Source organism: Pseudophryne corroboree, chromosome 6 (genome assembly GCF_028390025.1).
Source record: "Pseudophryne corroboree isolate aPseCor3 chromosome 6, aPseCor3.hap2, whole genome shotgun sequence".
Lineage (NCBI taxonomy): Eukaryota > Metazoa > Chordata > Amphibia > Anura > Myobatrachidae > Pseudophryne > Pseudophryne corroboree.
This window is the reverse complement of record NC_086449.1, coordinates 183,780,152-183,800,895: the sequence shown is the minus strand read 5'-3', so window position 1 is coordinate 183,800,895 and position 20,744 is coordinate 183,780,152. Positions and strand designations below refer to the sequence as shown.

The 20,744-nt window shown below is 43.7% G+C and overlaps 1 protein-coding gene across 1 annotated transcript in view; it reads left to right on the top strand.

The window, feature by feature from the left end:
• Positions 1-20,744, top strand: part of RAB11FIP1 (RAB11 family interacting protein 1) — an 82,938-nt gene that overhangs the window by 34,046 nt on the left and 28,148 nt on the right. The window contains exons 2-3 of the mRNA XM_063925459.1: positions 13,753-14,198; positions 15,739-16,465. Coding sequence (XP_063781529.1) covers positions 13,753-14,198; positions 15,739-16,465 — 1,173 coding nt within the window. The remainder of the gene's footprint in view (positions 1-13,752; positions 14,199-15,738; positions 16,466-20,744) is intronic.

Here is a 20,744-nt window from a genome sequence, read left to right as displayed (position 1 = left end):
CAGGTGTAGTTACAGGCAGCATATAACAATACATTGCACCGTCACACAGTGGATTGTAGTGTGAATGGTGGATGTGATGTAGCATTACATTGCGTCGCTGAGGTGCACCGTCGCATGGTGTGTAGCCAGTTTACGTAACCTGTACTCTGGTCAGATGTCAGAATACAAAGGCAGAACAGTGTGCGTCAAACAGTCCTCTTGGTTTCCCCACCTTAAACTGCAGTGTACGTCAGCTGCAAAATGTTTTTATTAGCGGATTTCATTGGCACATACCTATCCCACAGTTATGTCAGTGGGAAGGGCACAGCAGAGATTGAGGTATATTTTTAGTTGTTGAATTGTCCTTAAGGGTGTGACATTGAAGAACCACAGAATCTGCAGACACGAACAACGTAACACCATGGCTATTGCACACCGCATATTATTATATGCTGCTCTATTTATATGCAAACACGTAAGATGTTTACCTTTGTCACACATGACTAAACTGGGCGAGTACACGTGAATGAGTTCTGTGGTAATTGTCCCGTTTATGGCTGATTTGGGTACATGAAGGTATCATAACCTCATTTTATGCAAGGGAACTTTACATCTCAATGTTCCTGTACAGAAACTCAAATCAAACAATAGAACCTTATTTTATTATTTCACAGCAGCCAAAGTAAACCACCCCACTCTAGCTGCAAGAGCTGACCTTTTATACCATTATAGACTACTGATCACATTGCATATGATGCTGTATAAGGGGCACGTACCTTACATATAATCTGATGTATCATTCGGATCAGTTGCCATTTTTTGCGGTGTATTTTATTAAGCCTTGGAGAGAAGCTAATTGGCTGGTACTTTTCTTTCTCTCTCGCTCTCGCTCTCGCTCTCGCGCTCTCGCTCTCGCTCTCGCTCTCGCTCTCGCTCTCGCTCTCGCTCTCGCTCTCGCTCTCGCTCTCGCTCTCGCTCTCTCTCGCTCTCGCTCCCTCTTCACTTTCTTTCCTTAAGCCCCAGATACACTGGACAGTATGATAACGGTATTTTTTTTGAAAGATCTGTCATTCATATCGTCCACTGTGTATGGATGAACGATGCGCACACCCGCATCCATGATTTACCGAACATGCAGCTCAGTTTTAACGATATAGTTGAGCTGCATATTTGGGGAGTGCGGGGGATGACGTCGCTGAACGATGTAGCGTTCTGCAATACAGCACTAGCCGTGTACAGGGCTTTCAAGGTGCATACAAAGGGAACGATTATACCCACGATGTGGGAGTTCCCAATCGACCAGAACAACACATCGTTTACATCGTTCCGTGTGTATTAACGATGGCGATGCTCACGCCCGCGGGTTGCTAGCGATAGCCTCAAATCTTTTGTACATGTAAGAAGATCTGAGACTGTCGTTAGCTATGCCATGCTGCCGAATGCAGCATTGTCCCCATCGTCATTAGCCGCTACTGGCATTAGCACGTGTGTATGCACTCGCCGATGCTGCCCCACCGCTACACGATGTGTCGTTCAGTGACACATCGTGCCCTGTGTACCCAGCTCTAAGACCCCCGCCTCTGTGTGTATGTTTATTATGAATGCTGCTGGCTGGTGTATTGTGCACTGCTGGCATCTGGGGACACCAAATGGTCGACATACACAAGATCGACATGTGGAAAAGGTTGACACGGAAATGGTCGACACATGAAAAGATCAACATGAGTTTTTCATGTGGTCGTCTTCTTTTTTTTTTTTTTTTTTGGGGTGTAAAATTTTACGTGGAACCCCAGTTACTGTACCATGTCTCCTCTATTTGCTTGCCATGCTTCTGGCACGGTGCCTTGCTCCACTACCCCTGAACTCTGCACAGGTCACTGCTCCCAATCATAGTCCATATGGATAGTAAAGTATGAAAGGTGAAGAGAAAAAAACCCAAAAAATCCTCATGTCGACCATTTGAATCTTTTGAAGATGTCTACCATATGCACGTTGGTCTATTGACTGACCTTTTGACTGTAAACCTATCATCCGGATACCATCCCATACAGCTAATAGAATGGATAATCTCATCTCTGATTCCTGATCTTACAGTAAGTGGTGTCATGTGGTTGTGGAGATTTGAAGTCCGGTACTCCAGCTGTGGGGTTGCCTTAAGGAAGTTTCTCCCTTGTGTGTGTGCTTTTATGCTTTGTTATAGGTGTTCCTCGTGACTGCCCATCTTGTTCTTTGTACTTTTAATTGAACAAACTGTTCTTCCTGGCATACCTGCCTTTCAAGGGGAATTTCACAATAACCTATTGTTGGAACACAAGTCCTGTACGCAGGAGCGGTCTGCCACAAGTCTGGTAATTGTTGAGCAGAAATAAGCCACGTTTTGGAAACTGAAATGAACTTCACGAAAGATCATTGATGGTCGATGGTTTTTACCATTAGGGCGATTCCATGGTAACTCAGGTTACAAGTGACACTCTAAGAAGACATTTAAACCAATATTTTTACCACATAAAATATGCTGAGGAGTACTAAATAATGATTAGCCTACTAATAATACATTCTTCTATATTTCCAAATGTTCAAAAATGAAAAATAATTGCACAGAAATTGATACAAATTGTTTGTGTGGTAACTCAGGTTACACTAAAGACACAGCTTTTTTTAAAGATCATATAATTTAATATGTCTGCTCTTATTAAGGTGTGAAGTTGCTACAATTTATTTATGAAAAAGCCACGAAATCAAAGATGATGATATAACACATTACACATGTTTATGATAAGAAATAAATTATTTATTAAAAAAATTCTTGGTAACTCAGGTTACAGGGTATGGTAACTCGGGTTACATGAGGCAAAAATGTTGATGGAAGTGCATTCTTTGGGTCCTAGTTCTTTTGATACACATAAATTTCTGTATCAAAATCATACACCATTCTATTTCCCTGCATTACTAGCCTTGGAGTTGGTAAAAGATACAGGTTATGATCATATGATACATATGATACATCAGAATCATCTACTTTAAAACGCATGCCACTTTTGCCAACCAGCTTCAGACACATGATCTTGACCTCGCCATCATCTTCCAATTCACTCTGGCAGACAGCAACATATCGATATGATGTTTTGCGCTCTCCATCAAACGTAACAAGAACATACGTTCCAGGTTTGATTTCTTCAACACTATCTGGTTCTTGAACTTGGGCTTCATCTTCTGATGGAGAAGAACTGTACACTTCCTTGTAAAAGTTATTTCTGGACCACTTGTTCACAGACTTTAGCATGTTTTGTTAACATGTAGCCTTTGGGTTCAAACTCTTCTAAATGCAGGCAATGGACTTTAGAAATTCCAGGAAAAGAAGGTGCATTATCAGATGTCTTCAAATGCATTTCCTCATTTCTGCTCTTGATCTCATCTGCAGTCATTTCAACAATTTTCACAGCAGATACTTTCTCGTATGCACGTACAAATTGGCTTGAATTAAATACAACATTGTGCCTTTGCAGAACAGAGTTTCTAACCTGGCGTTTAGTTGTACCTCCAATACCATCTACAGGCCCTTTTCCATGCGACGTTGAAAAGTAATTCCAGTTGATCCTTTTACTGTGCTATTTTTCTAGTACTTCCAAGCTTGCAACAATGAATCTGTTCTTAAATTGCGAGCTGGGACCATCTGACCATATATTTACCTCATTAACAGACTCTGGTACTTCTTCTAGTGTTCTATCTACGTAAGCAACAATAGTTTCTTTGCTATGGTCTAGGTCATCAGATTCAATAATCATTGTGTGATGCTTACCTGAATGCCAGAGAGATATTGTGAACAATCTCACTTGAGGCTGCACCCAGTGAAAGCTCATTTTTTTTCCACTGGTGTTAGTGCCATCTTACAGTAATTCTTCTACAAAACAGATAAAGATAGCTAATATTTTTTTTTTCAGTTTATACTAGTCCAGTTAATTCATATGTATCTTAGACTAAAAAAATTAGAGATGAGCGCCTGAAATTTTTCGGGTTTTGGTTTTGGGTTCGGTTCCGCGGCCGTGTTTTGGGTTCGAACGCGTTTTGGCAAAACCTCACCGAATTATTTTTGTCGGATTCGGGTGTGTTTTGGATTCGGGTGTTTTTTTCCAAAAACACTAAAAAACAGCTTAAATCATAGAATTTGGGGGTCATTTTGATCCCAAAGTATTATTAACCTCAAAAACCATAATTTACACATTTTCAGTCTATTCTGAATACCTCACACCTCACAATATTATTTTTAGTCCTAAAATTTGCACCGAGGTCGCTGTGTGAGTAAGATAAGCGACCCTAGTGGCCGACACAAACACCGGGCCCATCTAGGAGTGGCACTGCAGTGTCACGCAGGATGTCCCTTCCAAAAAACCCTCCCCAAACAGCACATGACGCAAAGAAAAAAAGAGGCGCAATGAGGTAGCTGTGTGAGTAAGATTAGCGACCCTAGTGGCCGACACAAACACCGGGCCCATCTAGGAGTGGCACTGCAGTGTCACGCAGGATGGCCCTTCCAAAAAACCCTCCCCAAACAGCACATGACGCAAAGAAAAAAAGAGGCGCAATGAGGTAGCTGACTGTGTGAGTAAGATTAGCGACCCTAGTGGCCGACACAAACACCGGGCACATCTAGGAGTGGCACTGCAGTGTCACGCAGGATGTCCCTTCCAAAAAACCCTCCCCAAACAGCACATGACGCAAAGAAAAAAAGAGGCGCAATGAGGTAGCTGTGTGAGTAAGATTAGCGACCCTAGTGGCCGACACAAACACCGGGCCCATCTAGGAGTGGCACTGCAGTGTCACGCAGGATGTCCCTTCCAAAAAACCCTCCCCAATCAGCACATGATGCAAAGAAAAAGAAAAGAAAAAAGAGGTGCAAGATGGAATTATCCTTGGGCCCTCCCACCCACCCTTATGTTGTATAAACAAAACAGGACATGCACACTTTAACCAACCCATCATTTCAGTGACAGGGTCTGCCACACGACTGTGACTGATATGACGGGTTGGTTTGGACCCCCCCCAAAAATGAAGCAATTAATCTCTCTCCTTGCACAAACTGGCTCTACAGAGGCAAGATGTCCACCTCATCATCACCCTCCGATATATCACCGTGTACATCCCCCTCCTCACAGATTATCAATTCGTCCCCACTGGAATCCACCATCTCAGCTCCCTGTGTACTTTGTGGAGGCAATTGCTGCTGGTCAATGTCTCCGCGGAGGAATTGATTATAATTCATTTTAATGAACATCATCTTCTCCACATTTTCTGGATGTAACCTCGTACGCCGATTGCTGACAAGGTGAGCGGCGGCACTAAACACTCTTTCGGAGTACACACTTGTGGGAGGGCAACTTAGGTAGAATAAAGCCAGTTTGTGCAAGGGCCTCCAAATTGCCTCTTTTTCCTGCCAGTATAAGTACGGACTGTGTGACGTGCCTACTTGGATGCGGTCACTCATATAATCCTCCACCATTCTATCAATGTTGAGAGAATCATATGCAGTGACAGTAGACGACATGTCCGTAATCGTTGTCAGGTCCTTCAGTCCGGACCAGATGTCAGCATCAGCAGTCGCTCCAGACTGCCCTGCATCACCGCCAGCGGGTGGGCTCGGAATTCTGAGCCTTTTCCTCGCACCCCCAGTTGCGGGAGAATGTGAAGGAGGAGATGTTGACAGGTCGCGTTCCGCTTGACTTGACAATTTTGTCACCAGCAGGTCTTTCAACCCCAGCAGACCTGTGTCTGCCGGAAAGAGAGATCCAAGGTAGGCTTTAAATCTAGGATCGAGCACGGTGGCCAAAATGTAGTGCTCTGATTTCAACAGATTGACCACCCGTGAATCCTTGTTAAGCGAATTAAGGGCTGCATCCACAAGTCCCACATGCCTAGCGGAATCGCTCCGTGTTAGCTCCTTCTTCAATGCCTCCAGCTTCTTCTGCAAAAGCCTGATAAGGGGAATGACCTGACTCAGGCTGGCAGTGTCTGAACTGACTTCACGTGTGGCAAGTTCAAAGGGCATCAGAACCTTGCACAACGTTGAAATCATTCTCCACTGCACTTGAGACAGGTGCATTCCATCTCCTATATCGTGCTCAATTGTATAGGCTTGAATGGCCTTTTGCTGCTCCTCCAACCTCTGAAGCATATAGAGGGTTGAATTCCACCTCGTTACCACTTCTTGCTTCAGATGATGGCAGGGCAGGTTCAGTAGTTTTTGGTGGTGCTCCAGTCTTCTGTACGTGGTGCCTGTACGCCGAAAGTGTCCCGCAATTTTTCTGGCCACCGACAGCATCTCTTGCACGCCCCTGTCGTTTTTTAAAAAATTCTGCACCACCAAATTCAAGGTATGTGCAAAACATGGGACGTGCTGGAATTTGCCCATATTTAATGCACACACAATATTGCTGGCGTTGTCCGATGCCACAAATCCACAGGAGAGTCCAATTGGGGTAAGCCATTCCGCGATGATCTTCCTCAGTTGCCGTAAGAGGTTTTCAGCTGTGTGCGTATTCTGGAAAGCGGTGATACAAAGCGTAGCCTGCCTAGGAAAGAGTTGGCGTTTGCGAGATGCTGCTACTGGTGCCGCCGCTGCTGTTCTTGCGGCGGGAGTCCATACATCTACCCAGTGGGCTGTCACAGTCATATAGTCCTGACCCTGCCCTGCTCCACTTGTCCACATGTCCGTGGTTAAGTGGACATTGGGTACAACTGCATTTTTTAGGACACTGGTGAGTCTTTTTCTGACGTCCGTGTACATTCTCGGTATCGCCTGCCTAGAGAAGTGGAACCTAGATGGTATTTGGTAACGGGGGCACACTGCCTCAATAAATTGTCTAGTTCCCTGTGAACTAACGGCGGATACCGGACGCACGTCTAACACCAACATAGTTGTCAAGGACTCAGTTATCCGCTTTGCAGTAGGATGACTGCTGTGATATTTCATCTTCCTCGCAAAGGACTGTTGAACAGTCAATTGCTTACTGGAAGTAGTACAAGTGGGCTTACGACTTCCCCTCTGGGATGACCATCGACTCCCAGCGGCAACAACAGCAGCGCCAGCAGCAGTAGGCGTTACACGCAAGGATGCATCGGAGGAATCCCAGGCAGGAGAGGACTCGTCAGACTTGCCAGTGACATGGCCTGCAGGACTATTGGCATTCCTGGGGAAGGAGGAAATTGACACTGAGGGAGTTGGTGGGGTGGTTTGCGTGAGCTTGGTTACAAGAGGAAGGGATTTACTGGTCAGTGGACTGCTTCCGCTGTCACCCAAAGTTTTTGAACTTGTCACTGACTTATTATGAATGCGCTGCAGGTGACGTATAAGGGAGGATGTTCCGAGGTGGTTAACGTCCTTACCCCTACTTATTACAGCTTGACAAAGGGAACACACGGCTTGACACCTGTTGTCCGCATTTCTGGTGAAATACCTCCACACCGAAGAGCTGATTTTTTTGGTATTTTCACCTGGCATGTCAACGGCCATATTCCTCCCACGGACAACAGGTGTCTCCCCGGGTGCCTGACTTAAACAAACCACCTCACCATCAGAATCCTCCTGGTCAATTTCCTCCCCAGCGCCAGCAACACCCATATCCTCCTCATCCTGGTGTACTTCAACACTGACATCTTCAATCTGACTATCAGGAACTGGACTGCGGGTGCTCCTTCCAGCACTTGCAGGGGGCATGCAAATAGTGGAAGGCGCATGCTCTTCACGTCCAGTGTTGGGAAGGTCAGGCATCGCAACCGACACAATTGGACTCTCCTTGTGGATTTGGGATTTCAAAGAACGCACAGTTCTTTGCGGTGCTTTTGCCAGCTTGAGTCTTTTCAGTTTTCTAGCGAGAGGCTGAGTGCTTCCATCCTCATGTGAAGCTGAACCACTAGCCATGAACATAGGCCAGGGCCTCAGCCGTTCCTTGCCACTCCGTGTGGTAAATGGCATATTGGCAAGTTTACGCTTCTCCTCCGACAATTTTATTTTAGGTTTTGGAGTCCTTTTTTTTCTGATATTTGGTGTTTTGGATTTGACATGCTCTGTACTATGACATTGGGCATCGGCCTTGGCAGACGACGTTGCTGGCATTTCATCGTCTCGGCCATGACTAGTGGCAGCAGCTTCAGCACGAGGTGAAAGTGGATCTTGATCTTTCCCTAATTTTGGAACCTCAACTTTTTTGTTCTCCATATTTTATAGGCAGAACTAAAAGGCACCTCAGGTAAACAATGGAGATGGATGGATTGGATACTAGTATACAATTATGGACGGACTGCCACGGTTAGGTGGTATAAAAAAACCACGGTTAGGTGGTATATATTGTAATACAATTATGGATGGACGGACTGCCTGCCGAGTTCCGACACAGAGGTAGCCACAGCCGTGAACTACCGCACTGTACACTGGTTGATAAAGAGATAGTAGTATACTCGTAACAACTAGTATGACTGACTATGACGGTATAAAGAATGAAAAAAAAACCACGGTTAGGTGGTATATATTGTAATACAATTATGGATGGACGGACTGCCTGCCGAGTGCCGACACAGAGGTAGCCACAGCCGTGAACTACCGCACTGTACACTGGTTGATAAAGAGATAGTAGTATACTCGTAACAACTAGTATGACACTATGACGGTATAAAGAATGAAAAAAAAACCACGGTTAGGTGGTATATATTATAATACAATTATGGATGGACGGACTGCCTGCCGACTGCCGACACAGAGGTAGCCACAGCCGTGAACTACCGCACTGTACACTGGTTGATAAAGAGATAGTAGTATACTCGTAACAACTAGTATGACACTATGACGGTATAAAGAATGAAAAAAAAACCACGGTTAGGTGGTATATATTATAATACAATTATGGATGGACGGACTGCCTGCCGAGTGCCGACACAGAGGTAGCCACAGCCGTGAACTACCGCACTGTGTACACTGGTTGATAAAGAGATAGTAGTATACTCGTAACAACTAGTATGACTATGACGACGGTATAAAGAAAGAAAAAAAAATACCACGGTTAGGTGGTATATAATTATACAATTATGGATGGACGGACTGCCTGCCGAGTGCCGACTGCCGACACAGAGGTAGCCACAGCCGTGAACTACCGCACTGTACTGTGTCTGCTGCTAATATAGACTGGTTGATAAAGAGATAGTATACAACAATATACTACTATACTGGTGGTCAGGCACTGGTCACCACTAGTCACACTGGCAGTGGCACTCCTGCAGCAAAAGTGTGCACTGTTTAATTTTAAATTAATATAATATTATGTACTCCTGGCTCCTGCTATAACAACCTGCAGTGCTCCCCAGTCTCCCCCACAATTATTATAAGCTTTTATACATTGATGTGCAGCACACTGGGCTGAGCTGAGTGCACACAGACTGAGTCACACTGTGTGACTGCTGTGTATCGTTTTTTTCAGGCAGAGAACGGATATAGCAGAGAACGGATATATTAAATAAAAGTTAACTTAACAACAACTGCACTGGTCACTGTGGTAAACTCTGTCTGCACAATCTCTCTCTCTCTCTCTCTCTCTCTCTCTTCTAATCTATTCTAATGGAGAGGACGCCAGCCACGTCCTCTCCCTATCAATCTCAATGCACGTGTGAAAATGGCGGCGACGCGCGGCTCCTTATATAGAATCCGAGTCTCGCGAGAATCTGACAGCGTCATGATGACGTTCGGGCGCGCTCGGGTTAACCGAGCAAGGCGGGAAGATCCGAGTCGCTCGGACCCGTGAAAAAAAAAGTGAAGTTCGTGCGGGTTCGGATTCAAAGAAACCGAACCCGCTCATCTCTAAAACAAAAAATCCAAATATATTGCATTAAAAAACTAGTAATAAAATGAATAGCTTGTCTTGTAACTCAGGTTACACAAGGTAACTCAGGTTACATGGTAACTCAGGTTACAGAATTTAATTGCATTTTTCATGATTTAAATGTGAATTAAATTTTTTATTTTTTATAGAGTTGAGTAATATGCATGACAAATGTATACAAAAACAAGTATAAACTAGCTGTATTATTATTTACCCTTATAAAAAAAAAAAAAAAAATCCATGTTTTGGTAACTCAGGTTACATGCTTAACAGTAGGCTTAAGAAACCTAATATTATGCAAAATCAAAAAGGTATTGGGATGTAGTTTTCAATTATTCCCAAACATAAAATATAAATGAATACAACATAGCTTTTGCTTTACTGCTAACATGTTAAAATTTAAAAAATTTTACTTCTAAATGAAAGTGAAAGAATCATATCCAACTAGCCTGAGAAACACATGGATATGTGGAAGCGGCTAATCTAGTGAAAAAAAGTGTTTTTGTTAAAAAAAAATTAGTGCTGCCACTTAATTTAACATCTTGTGCTTCAGAATAAACTGAAATAACAAATTTTACATTTTAATTTTTTTTAGTACTTTGTCCCTGTTTTCATTAGCAGAAAGCCATCAAAGTATGAACGCTACGCAGACCTAATTTATCAGGCCATTGCAGATGTTCATCAAATCCATCAATGGTGCAGCAACTCTAGCAAACCAATTGCAATTGACCATAGACCTTCCATGGTTCAGAAACAATTGATAGCCATCCCTACTTTAAATCTTTGAATTTATTTAAGTTTTGTATTTTCTTTTAGAGGGAATGCAGAAGAATCAGCCTGGGAGAGGCAAATGCAATTTAAAGCCAGACCTTCCTCACTGTGTTCCGATATCTATATCCTGAATTTTCCTAATAAAGCCTAACTGGACCTGGTGTCTGGTTTTGCAAACCGTGACGTTGACATTGTTTTTGGTTGATTGTAATTATGGGTTTTCTAGCTGTCCGAATGTCCTAGTGTAAAGTTGCATGAAATGTTCTTGAGTCGATGACACAGATTAGATTTCAATAGACTGCTTTATCATGTGAGGTGTCTTGGTCCCCTCTCATTACTTACACCACTAATATATTAAATTGATAGTATAATGACATGGGGAAGTTTGCATTTTGTCTAGTTTAAGTACAGGATGGTGTTAGCCAAGGTCACGAGTGTTACACTTTTCCCTCCTGTGCAGGACCTTTGTAGCAATGGGGACTGCAGCCCAGGCCTCCACATAAAAATAGGCCCATAATCCTGACAGTATGGAGATAACCAGCAACCTAGCAGACCACACAGTGGCTCACAGAATGGGGCCATAATGTAGATAGTGTATACCAGTAGTTCTGAAGCTCCGTCCTCAGGATCCCAAACAGTCCATGTTTTCAAGGTCACCTGGGGATCTTTAAAATGTGACAATTGATCATACACCTGTGCACCTGCTGGGTGGTCTGGAAAATGTGGGGTCCTGTGGCCTGGGTTTCAGAAACGGGTGTACATGCTTAGTGGTCACACAGCATTAGTCGCACCACCTCAGCTTCTTGCAAAAGACCCTTGATCATTATCAGTCCCAGACCAATATCTCTAGCCTTGCTCCTGTGTATTGGGGTTTGTTCTCTTGGTTTGAAACTACAGTTAATTTTTTTTATTTTTTTATTTCAATGAGAAATCTACTTTGGTGATCATGTTACTGCTTCTTAAGGGCCATAGACACAAGGAGATTTCTCCCAGAGATGTGTGCTGAGCAATCTAGCACAGACCGCTGAGCACACATCTCTCCCCCACGCACGGCACAGTGTGTGCTGAGCGAGGGGGAAAACACTCATTTCACCCACCAGTAAAATGAGCGCCTCCAACTAGGTTTGGCCTGTGTTCAGGCCAATCTAGTACCGGCGATAGGGACGCGCATCGCTATTGCTATGGGGCATACACACGGAGAGATCCGTTCTTAATTTCTAAGCAATCTGGTCAGATTGATTACAAATTAAGCACCCCCCCCTTTACCCGTATATAAAACATTTGGCGAGTTCTGACTCTTGAGAACACTGTTATTTGGTAATTGATACCTGTCAACACCATATACAGCCAGCGAGTGGGAATTGTAAGCACCCTGTAGTACTAGAGATTCACACTTGAATCCATCACATTTACTCCCACGTTCTTTTTCACGGGAGTAGTCTGTACAAAAACAATTGTCCTACAAGCTAGGATGTGTTTAGCAAGTTAATGTTCACAAAGTGAAATGGTGACATTTGGCAAAATGCCGCCAGTAGGCATACTTACTGCTGCAAAGCAGCCGCCGCAAGGTTAGGTTTGTGATGAGGGTGCTGCACCACCTATTGCCCACATTTCATCAGTGTCTAAATGGTCCGTATCAACATGCTGAACATGTTGCTTTTTGACATTGTGAGAATTACCTATTCTCGTGTCTGCTTTCTAACCATCGGTGAAGTATACCGATCCCTCCTGCTTCCAGTCTATTCAATGTGACAGATTTATTGGTTTTAGGAAGCCATACATTGTGAATACTGTGCTTCTCAGAAATGTAGCAGAGCTTGTTATGCTTTGCAAAATTTATATTGCCTTGTAAAATAGACACTGTCTGGTATATGTCATCATTCCTAAATAGCTGCGCTCTGTACATAATCTGTTTTCCGATTTCAAGCCACCTACACAGAATTTCCGAATCTCTAAAATTAGCTCATAAATGCCTCCTCTAACACTTAACTAAATGAAATAGCTAGTAAATACAGGATGCGTGTGTATAACAAGGCTTTTCTGTAGCTGAAGTGTAAGAAGAACATATGCTTTGCACGCCGACTGCTTGTTCACACCTTTCACACATTGATAAACACTTGTAAAGTGTATTAGAAATAAGACCAATAAGAATCCCTGGTTCTGTTTCCACCATTACGAACTTCCTGTGCTACCTGGTTGTAGGGATGGACATCGGAAGCCTGGCTTCCACCATTGAAACTTTCTATGTGGTTGTAACAAACTGTTACATCAAAAGAATTAGATGGAAAACACATTGCAATAGTTTGGGCATGCGCAAAATCCCATGTTTGCGTTATGTCCCGAGGTATTTTTTTTGTTAATAGTTGAATTTAGAAAACCGTTATCGACTGGTAAGAACGTTATAATCTGAAGAAAAACATGGTGTAAAACCTCCAAAGTTCTATGTACATCCCTAATCGGTTGCATTGGTAAAAGGGCAACACAGCGAAAATGCATTAAACTGCTTCTTTAAAATGGATCTAAAATGCAAATGATCCAATTTAGGGGCAGGTGGATTAAGTCTGGAGAAGTGATAAAGCAGTGATAAGTGGAAGGTGATGACTCACCAGCCAATCGTTACATGTTTGAAAAATCAGTTAGGAACTGATTGGCTGGTGTGTTATCACCTTTCACTTATCACTGCTTTATCACTTCTCCAGGCTTAATACATCTACCCCTTAGACCCAGGAAAACAATGCAGGAAACTATCGTTTCCCCTGCTCTGATTTGTAGCCTCAACTAGCTATGTGCTAGAAGCCTACATAAAGAGGGCAGATCTGTCCTAAGGGGAACATCTCCTTATAAGGCCCAGTGTACCGTCTTCTGTACAGACCTGGTCTCCCTTCATATTTCTCTGTTAGGAATTGTTGCTTTCCTGAGCAGCACAGTATCAAAGTGTGTATAACATTCAGAGAATAGAGAGCAATATAAGGTTACATCATGGAATTACCAAGCAATACATTCAGACTAAGCATTTTTAAAATCCTTTGCTATCACTGTAAGAGCATCCATATAAAATGCGCATTGCCTGAGTAGTGATTATCCGTATAGCTTCTCTTTCCTATGCAGCTCATGTTATCATGTATTTATCATATTGTAGGTGGTATCCTTTGAAATCAAAGCCTGGGAAGAAGCAAAAGGAACGTGGCCAGATCGAGGTGGAGGTGAAGTTCATGAGGAACAACATGACTGCCAGCATGTTTGATCTGTCCATGAAAGAGAAGTCCCGCTCACCATTCGGAAAGCTAAAGGACAAGATTAAGGGAAAGCGCCAGGATGGATTTCCTGACACCGCCTCCGCCATTGTCCCCAGCACGAATCAATATGGCGATGACAGCGATGACGAAATTTCCTCCGAGGGAGGAAAGAAGAAGTCTAAGCTGAAAAACCTATTTTCTAAACCAGGATTGAAGAAGAACTCCTCCATCTCTCAGTCCATGTCTGTCTTGCCCACACTTCCCCCATCCCCCTCTCAAAGGACTGTGCTAAAGCCCGGTGACTTCTCATCTGACTTCAGCCAAGCTCAAGGATCCCCAGTGTCAGAGAGTGAGTACTGCAATTTGCTCTCACTTCATTGAAGATATTCTAACTTATAATTAATTTTATACACATTTTATAGATGTAGCGCTATCCTAAAAATATGAATAACCATGCAGTAGGTTATGTGAAACCAAACTGCACCAGTCAACTGCAGAGAAAAAAGTCTGCACGATGTAGGATTGCAGCATCAGCATTCCCTAAGAACTTGTGATACCACTAAGGCACTTAGGGGCTGTTGTAGAAAGCAGTGAAAAGAGTGAAGTGGAGCAGTTGATCAGCAACCAATCAGCTGCTACATATCATTTCATAGATTGTACTTGATAAATGCTGCTTCAAATGTGATTGGTTGCTATGGGAAACTTCTTCTTCACTGGTCCATTTCTCCAATGTGTAATCCCCTTAAGGATCTATTATGTTGGCAAATACCACAACTTCAAGGGTTCGTATAGTAAACACAAGTACTTTCGCCCCATCTATGGTATGACTGGCCTTAGCAGTGTACACATCCCAGACTATGTTTACCACAAGTGCAGGGACAGTGCCTTTATACGGAGTGTTAACTCCATCCTGACATCACGTTGATAAGTTGAGTATAAATGTAGTCCCTTACCACCATTCTCCATACACTTACCTCCACCAGTTGACTGTGTGATGACAAGTTTTTTAGGGTTGCTCTCTCCGGTTAATTAATTCAATGGTTCATAAAACAAATGATTGCACTGTGTATAGGAGACAAGTTTGATTTTATTTCTGATTTATAAAATGATAATTGCTTTAATTAGAGTATTTACTTTTTGTTATGAGGTTATATCCTTTCAGCACGTTTTATTTATACCCAATTTACAGATGTTGCTGTAGCTGTTAAATAAGAGATTAAGGGGGAATTAATGATTGCAGTAAATTGCCGCACAAACAAAACCTGTCAGTTACTGCAATTTATTGCCCTATGATGTTATCGGGCAGTTTATTTGTGGCCTGTGGATACAAGATAAGTTCCCGGATACATTTGTTTTTGCAACCAACATATTCATTAATGCAGATTTATTTTCCCCTGCCTTAAGCAGGTGAAAATAGTCCACGCCACTATCAGCAGTTGGGGTTACGTGGATTAGCCCCCAGGGATCACTTAGCCATGGTAATTTATTGCGGCTAATTGAATTCCTCCCTTACTTTGACTGAGGGGCTGATATATCCAGCAATGAAAAGAGTGGAGAAGTGGACCAGTAGAGAAGACCCTATGGCAACCAATCAGCTGCTACCCATCATTTATAGAATGTACTTGATAAATGCTACCTACTTGACTGGTTGTTTTGGTTTGTTGGCTTGTTTTTGTTTTTTCCTTAATGCAAATGGAACAATGTATTTTAAATGCACTTAAAATAGTGTATTATTCTTGTCATTGTTGTGAACTGGCAATAATGCCTGTGTCCCAGTACATGATTAATGCATTAGTTGTGTAATAGCACTTCCACCCATGACCTTTTTATTTTCTTCATTCACAATAAGCTTTAGAAGACCCTTTTTAAAACTGTGTTCTTGTTTTCAGGACGATTTCCTCACATTCCTGTCATTATGACGCACAAAAGAACAGCCAGTGCAGACACCAAGCAGTGGAACCAGACCATGCCAGGAAACAAAAAAGATGGGCTGTCTTTTTTCACTGGACTGAAGTCCAAAAATGATCCAACCACTCGATCCAATTTATGTATCAATGGAAACCATGTATACATGGAAGAATCTGAGTCGAAAAGTGACAGTTCCAAGGACAGCTCTCTGACCAACTCCCCACAGATCTCTCGGAAAACTCCTCTTTATGCATCTGCTGAAAACTTGTCCTACAAAGCTTCTAAAGAACCTATAAACCCATTTGATAACACTCCCGAGAAAGGGATAACCTTTTCTGTCTCAAGTTCTAATCTGAAGTCTCTTGAACAAAATCCAACACAAAGTTCACAGGTTGAAGAGCCCAGACCTAAAACTCCTCCTTTGCCCTCTGACATCCCAAAAGAAGTCAAGGAGAATAAAAAGCCAGAAAGCAAGAAGTCCTCCTTGCTTGCTTTGGTTACTGGGAGGAAGGACACGCCTAAAACAGAGCCCATTGCTGAAGTGCCTTCAAAGAAGGAAGAACCAAAGGCATTCAACAGTCAGCAGCCTGTAGGCGTTCAAACCAAAAAAAGCTCACTGAACCCATTTAATGAAGACCGAGTTGAGGAAAAGAAACCAGAACCTCTTCCAACAGAAAGGAGTACAAAAACATCCGCAGTAAAACCTAGGTTAGTAGCCTCTTGCTTTCTCCTTGTACATGTTCTATGCCGTAACATAAATAGGTATATTCAATTGACGTCGAAAGCTGCCGTCAGTCGAAAAGACTGCAGTTTTCGATTTTTTATTTATTTTTTTTAGGTCAGAAGGGGTTCCGACCTATTCAATATTTTCGACAAGTTGAGAAATTCGACTTGTCGAAAAGCACGTGGATCGGCGGTATAGCTGCCGATCCACATGCTTGTGTCGAAAACGGGGCCTTCTTTTTCGACCATCTCAGTCCGACATAAAAAAATGTCGGACTGCGATGTGGACCCAGAGACGGGACAGCCGCGGGCAGCCAGAGCAGATCAGCGCTACAGCACAGCGCTGCAGCAGGATGTCACACAGCCGCGCCGCTCCGCTCACGGCAGCTTCCACCCGGCTCCAACAAGCTTGCTGGAGCTGGGTGGACACTGCCGTGAGGTCGGATGGCTGTGTGACATCCTTCTGCAGCGCTACTGTAGCGCTGATCTCCGTCTGCCGGCGACTGTCCCCCGCTGGTCTCCCCGCGGTCCCGCCCCCCCTCCTCCTCCTCCGGGTTCCTCATCTCAATTCGACTTGGAAAAAGTCGAATTGAGATGGGATAGAATAGGGGTTGTCGGGTCCATTCCGACAAAAGCATGTCGGAATGGATCCGACGCTAATTAAATATACCACAAAAGCTTTTGTCTACAAAATTAGCTTATTTACAAATATTTATATGTAAGGCATAAGGCTTGTTGTCCAAGACTGCACATTTACTGGTACTCTGTCACTTTCCAAGTGCTTTGACCTCTTTCTACAGGAACTAGGAAGAAACTAAAATCTTCTAATTAATAATTTGGCATCTCTAAGTGTGACCAACTACAATTTGGTGTTGCCAATATTTCAAGGTTAAATATGACTGTCCGATGCATGTAATATAGACTAGTATCCTCTCCACATTCAAGCATGTATGATGATGTTGCCAAAATTGGCGTGTGCTTGAATACGATGCGTAAAATTGTATCTGAACTTGTATAAAGACTATAAGAAGTGGGGAGTTCCTCCTTACGCTTTGTTGGTGGTATTCTACTATATCAAAAGATAGCACTCAATGGTGTACCCTAATCTATAATGTTGTGTCTGTGTACAGCCGATTTCCAATACCAGACAGGTGTTCATAAATCAAGTTCTAGAAACAGGAAGGAGAAACTTCTTGTACAGCCGCTGTTCCCCTGATCTGTTATTCCAAATTGAATCTTTCTTAACAGACAGAACAATTTCCCGGTACCCTAGTTGTGACCGCCTCTGTTTTGCATGTCTTTGAGAGTGGCATCAGTTGGAAAACTGAAATCCGGTACCTTTTGTACTGTAGAATATTTGTAACTTGGTGGATACTGCAAGGTTGCAGCAGCTGTTTGGGCAAAGTTTACTCGTATAATACATTGGTGCAAGTAGCCCAGAGCAATAAATTGAATATAAGCATTTATCACGTTTGACTAATATAGATGCCTAAAATCTGAAAACCCAAGGTCTCTAGAATACAGAGAACTGTAAATGGGATTTTTCTCTGTAATGGCTGGAACAGACCTCTGTTAGCTAATGATTAACAATGGAATGCAGTCAGTGGGAGACCTGCCAGCAAACACACCTAGCCAGAGTTCTATGCTGCTGGAAGGAAGCAGAACTGCTGTGTTTTACTGTTGTCAGGTTAATACAACTACCTAGGCCTGGCCCCCACATTCTCTCCATTCACTGCTGGTCAGATCAATTTTCTTTATACTATTTTTGAGTTGTGTGAAGAATCTGTAACTTCAACCTGAAATAAGGTCAAATAAAACAGACATTTGTAGTGGCCTATTACTGGGTTGTCCAGCTGGTGTCATGTTCTTTGTGTGCTGCCATCCCCCAATGTCCATTGATCCTTTTTTTTTAGGGTGTGGGTCATTTGATCAACAAGATTTAGGTCGACCACTATTGGTTGACATGCATTAGGTCGACATGGAAAAAGGTCGACATGGCTTCTTTTTTTAACCTCTTTTTTTTTTTTTTGGTGTCTTCTTCGCAAAGTGACAGGGAACCCCAATTAATGCACAGTGTCCCCTCTCTTCGGGCAAGTTGCCTCGTTCCGCTACCGCTGCACTCGGCACAGGTTACCGTTCCCAATTGTAGTCCATGTGGATCTTAAAGTATGAAAAAAGTCAAAAAATTAAGAAAAAAATGTGAAAAACTCATGTCGACCTAGTAATCATGTCGACCTAATGCATGTTGACCAATAGTGGGCGACCTAATGACGGTCGACCTAATGACGGTCGACCTAATTCTTGTCAACCAATGACTGTAAACACTTTTTTTTTTTATAACCTCTCTTGTAGTGCCCAGCATGCAAGCACTTAACTGTAACATATGTGGTTCTCCTGTTAATCTTGGACAGCAGTGAAAATGAGACTCACCAGTACTATGAGAGTGTGTAGCCTTCTGATTCTACCTGCAGCCTTATTTAGCTGAAATAGGAAGATCCTTGTTTCTTCAACGATTCATACTGTGATAACTTTAAAGTTTTTTCATGTATCTTTACTTATTGGGAAACTGCTGATTTCTCTGACGTCCTAGTGGATGCTGGGAACTCCGTAAGGACCATGGGGAATAGCGGGCTCCGAAGGAGGCTGGGCACTCTAGAAAGATTTATGACTACCTGGTGTACACTGGCTCCTCCCACTATGACCCTCCTCCAAGCCTCCGTTAGATTTTGTGCCCGGCCGAGGTTGGATGCACACTAGGGGCTCTCCTGAGCTCTTAGAAAGAAAGATAGACTTAGGTTTTTTATTTTCAGTGAGACCTGCTGGCAACAGGCTCACTGCAGCGAGGGACTAAGGGGAGAAGAAGCGAACTCGCCTGCTTGCAGCCGGATTGGGCTTCTTAGGCTACTGGACACCATTAGCTCCAGAGGGATCGACCGCAGGCCCAGTCCTTGGTGTTCGGTCCCGGAGCCGCGCCGCCGTCCCCCTTACAGAGCCAGAAGCAAGAAGAGGTCCGGAAAATCGGCGGCAGAAGACATCCGTCTTCTCCAAGGTAGCGCACAGCACTGCAGCTGTGCGCCATTGCTCCTCACACACACTTCACACTCCGGTCACTGAGGGTGCAGGGCGCTGGGGGGGGGGGGCGCCCTGAGAAGCAATTATAACACCTTGGCTGGCAAAAATACCACAATATATAGCCCTAGAGGCTATATATGTGGAAAATACCCCTGCCAGAATCCAGAAAAAAGCGGGAGAATAGGCCGCGGAAAAGGGGCGGAGGTATCTCCTGCAGCACACTGGCGCCATTTCTCCTTCACAGATCCACTGGAAGGAAGCTCCCTGGCTCTCCCCTGCAGTCTACACTACAGAAAAGGGTAAAAAAAAGAGAGGGGGGGCACTAAATTTAGGCGCTGTATAAATTATATAGAAAAAGCAGCTATAGGGGACATAACTCAGTTAGTCCCTGCATTATATAGCGCTCTGGTGTGTGCTGGCATACTCTCACTCTGTCCCCCCAAAGGGCTTTTGTGGGTCCTGTCCTCTGTTGGAGCATTCCTTGTGTGTGTGCGGTGTGTCGGTACGGCTGTGTCGACATGTTTGATGAGGATAATGATGTGGAGACGGAGCAGATGCCTTTAGAAGGGATGTCACCCCCTGCGGGGCAGACACCTGAGTGGTTGAGCTTATGGAAAGAAATGAGTGCACGTATAGACTCCTTACATAAGAAATTTGACGACATGCCAAATGTGGGACAGCCGACTTCTCAGCTCGTGCCTGCCCAGGCGTCGCACAGGTCATCAGGGGCTCTAAAACGCCCGCTACCTCAGACCGCAGACCCAGATGTCGACACTGATACTGACACCAGTGTCGACGACGATGAGTCTAATCTGATGCCCACTAAGGCCATTCACTGCATGATTGAGGCAATGAAAGAGGTGTTACACATTTCTGATATAAATACAGGTACCACTAAAAAGGGTATTATGTTTGGGGAGAAAAAACTGCCCGTAGTTTTTCCCCCATCAGATGAATTAAATGAAGTGTGTGAAGAAGCGTGGGCTTTCCCTGATAAAAAATTGGTAATTCCTAAGAAGGTACTAATGGCGTTCCCTTTCCCGCCAGAGGATAGGTCACGTTGGGAAACACCTCCTAGGGTGGATAAAGCGCTCACACGTTTGTCAAAAAAGGTGGCACTACCGTCTCCGGATACGGCCGCCCTCAAGGAACCTGCTGATAGAAAGCAGGAGGCGATCCTGAAGTCTGTATA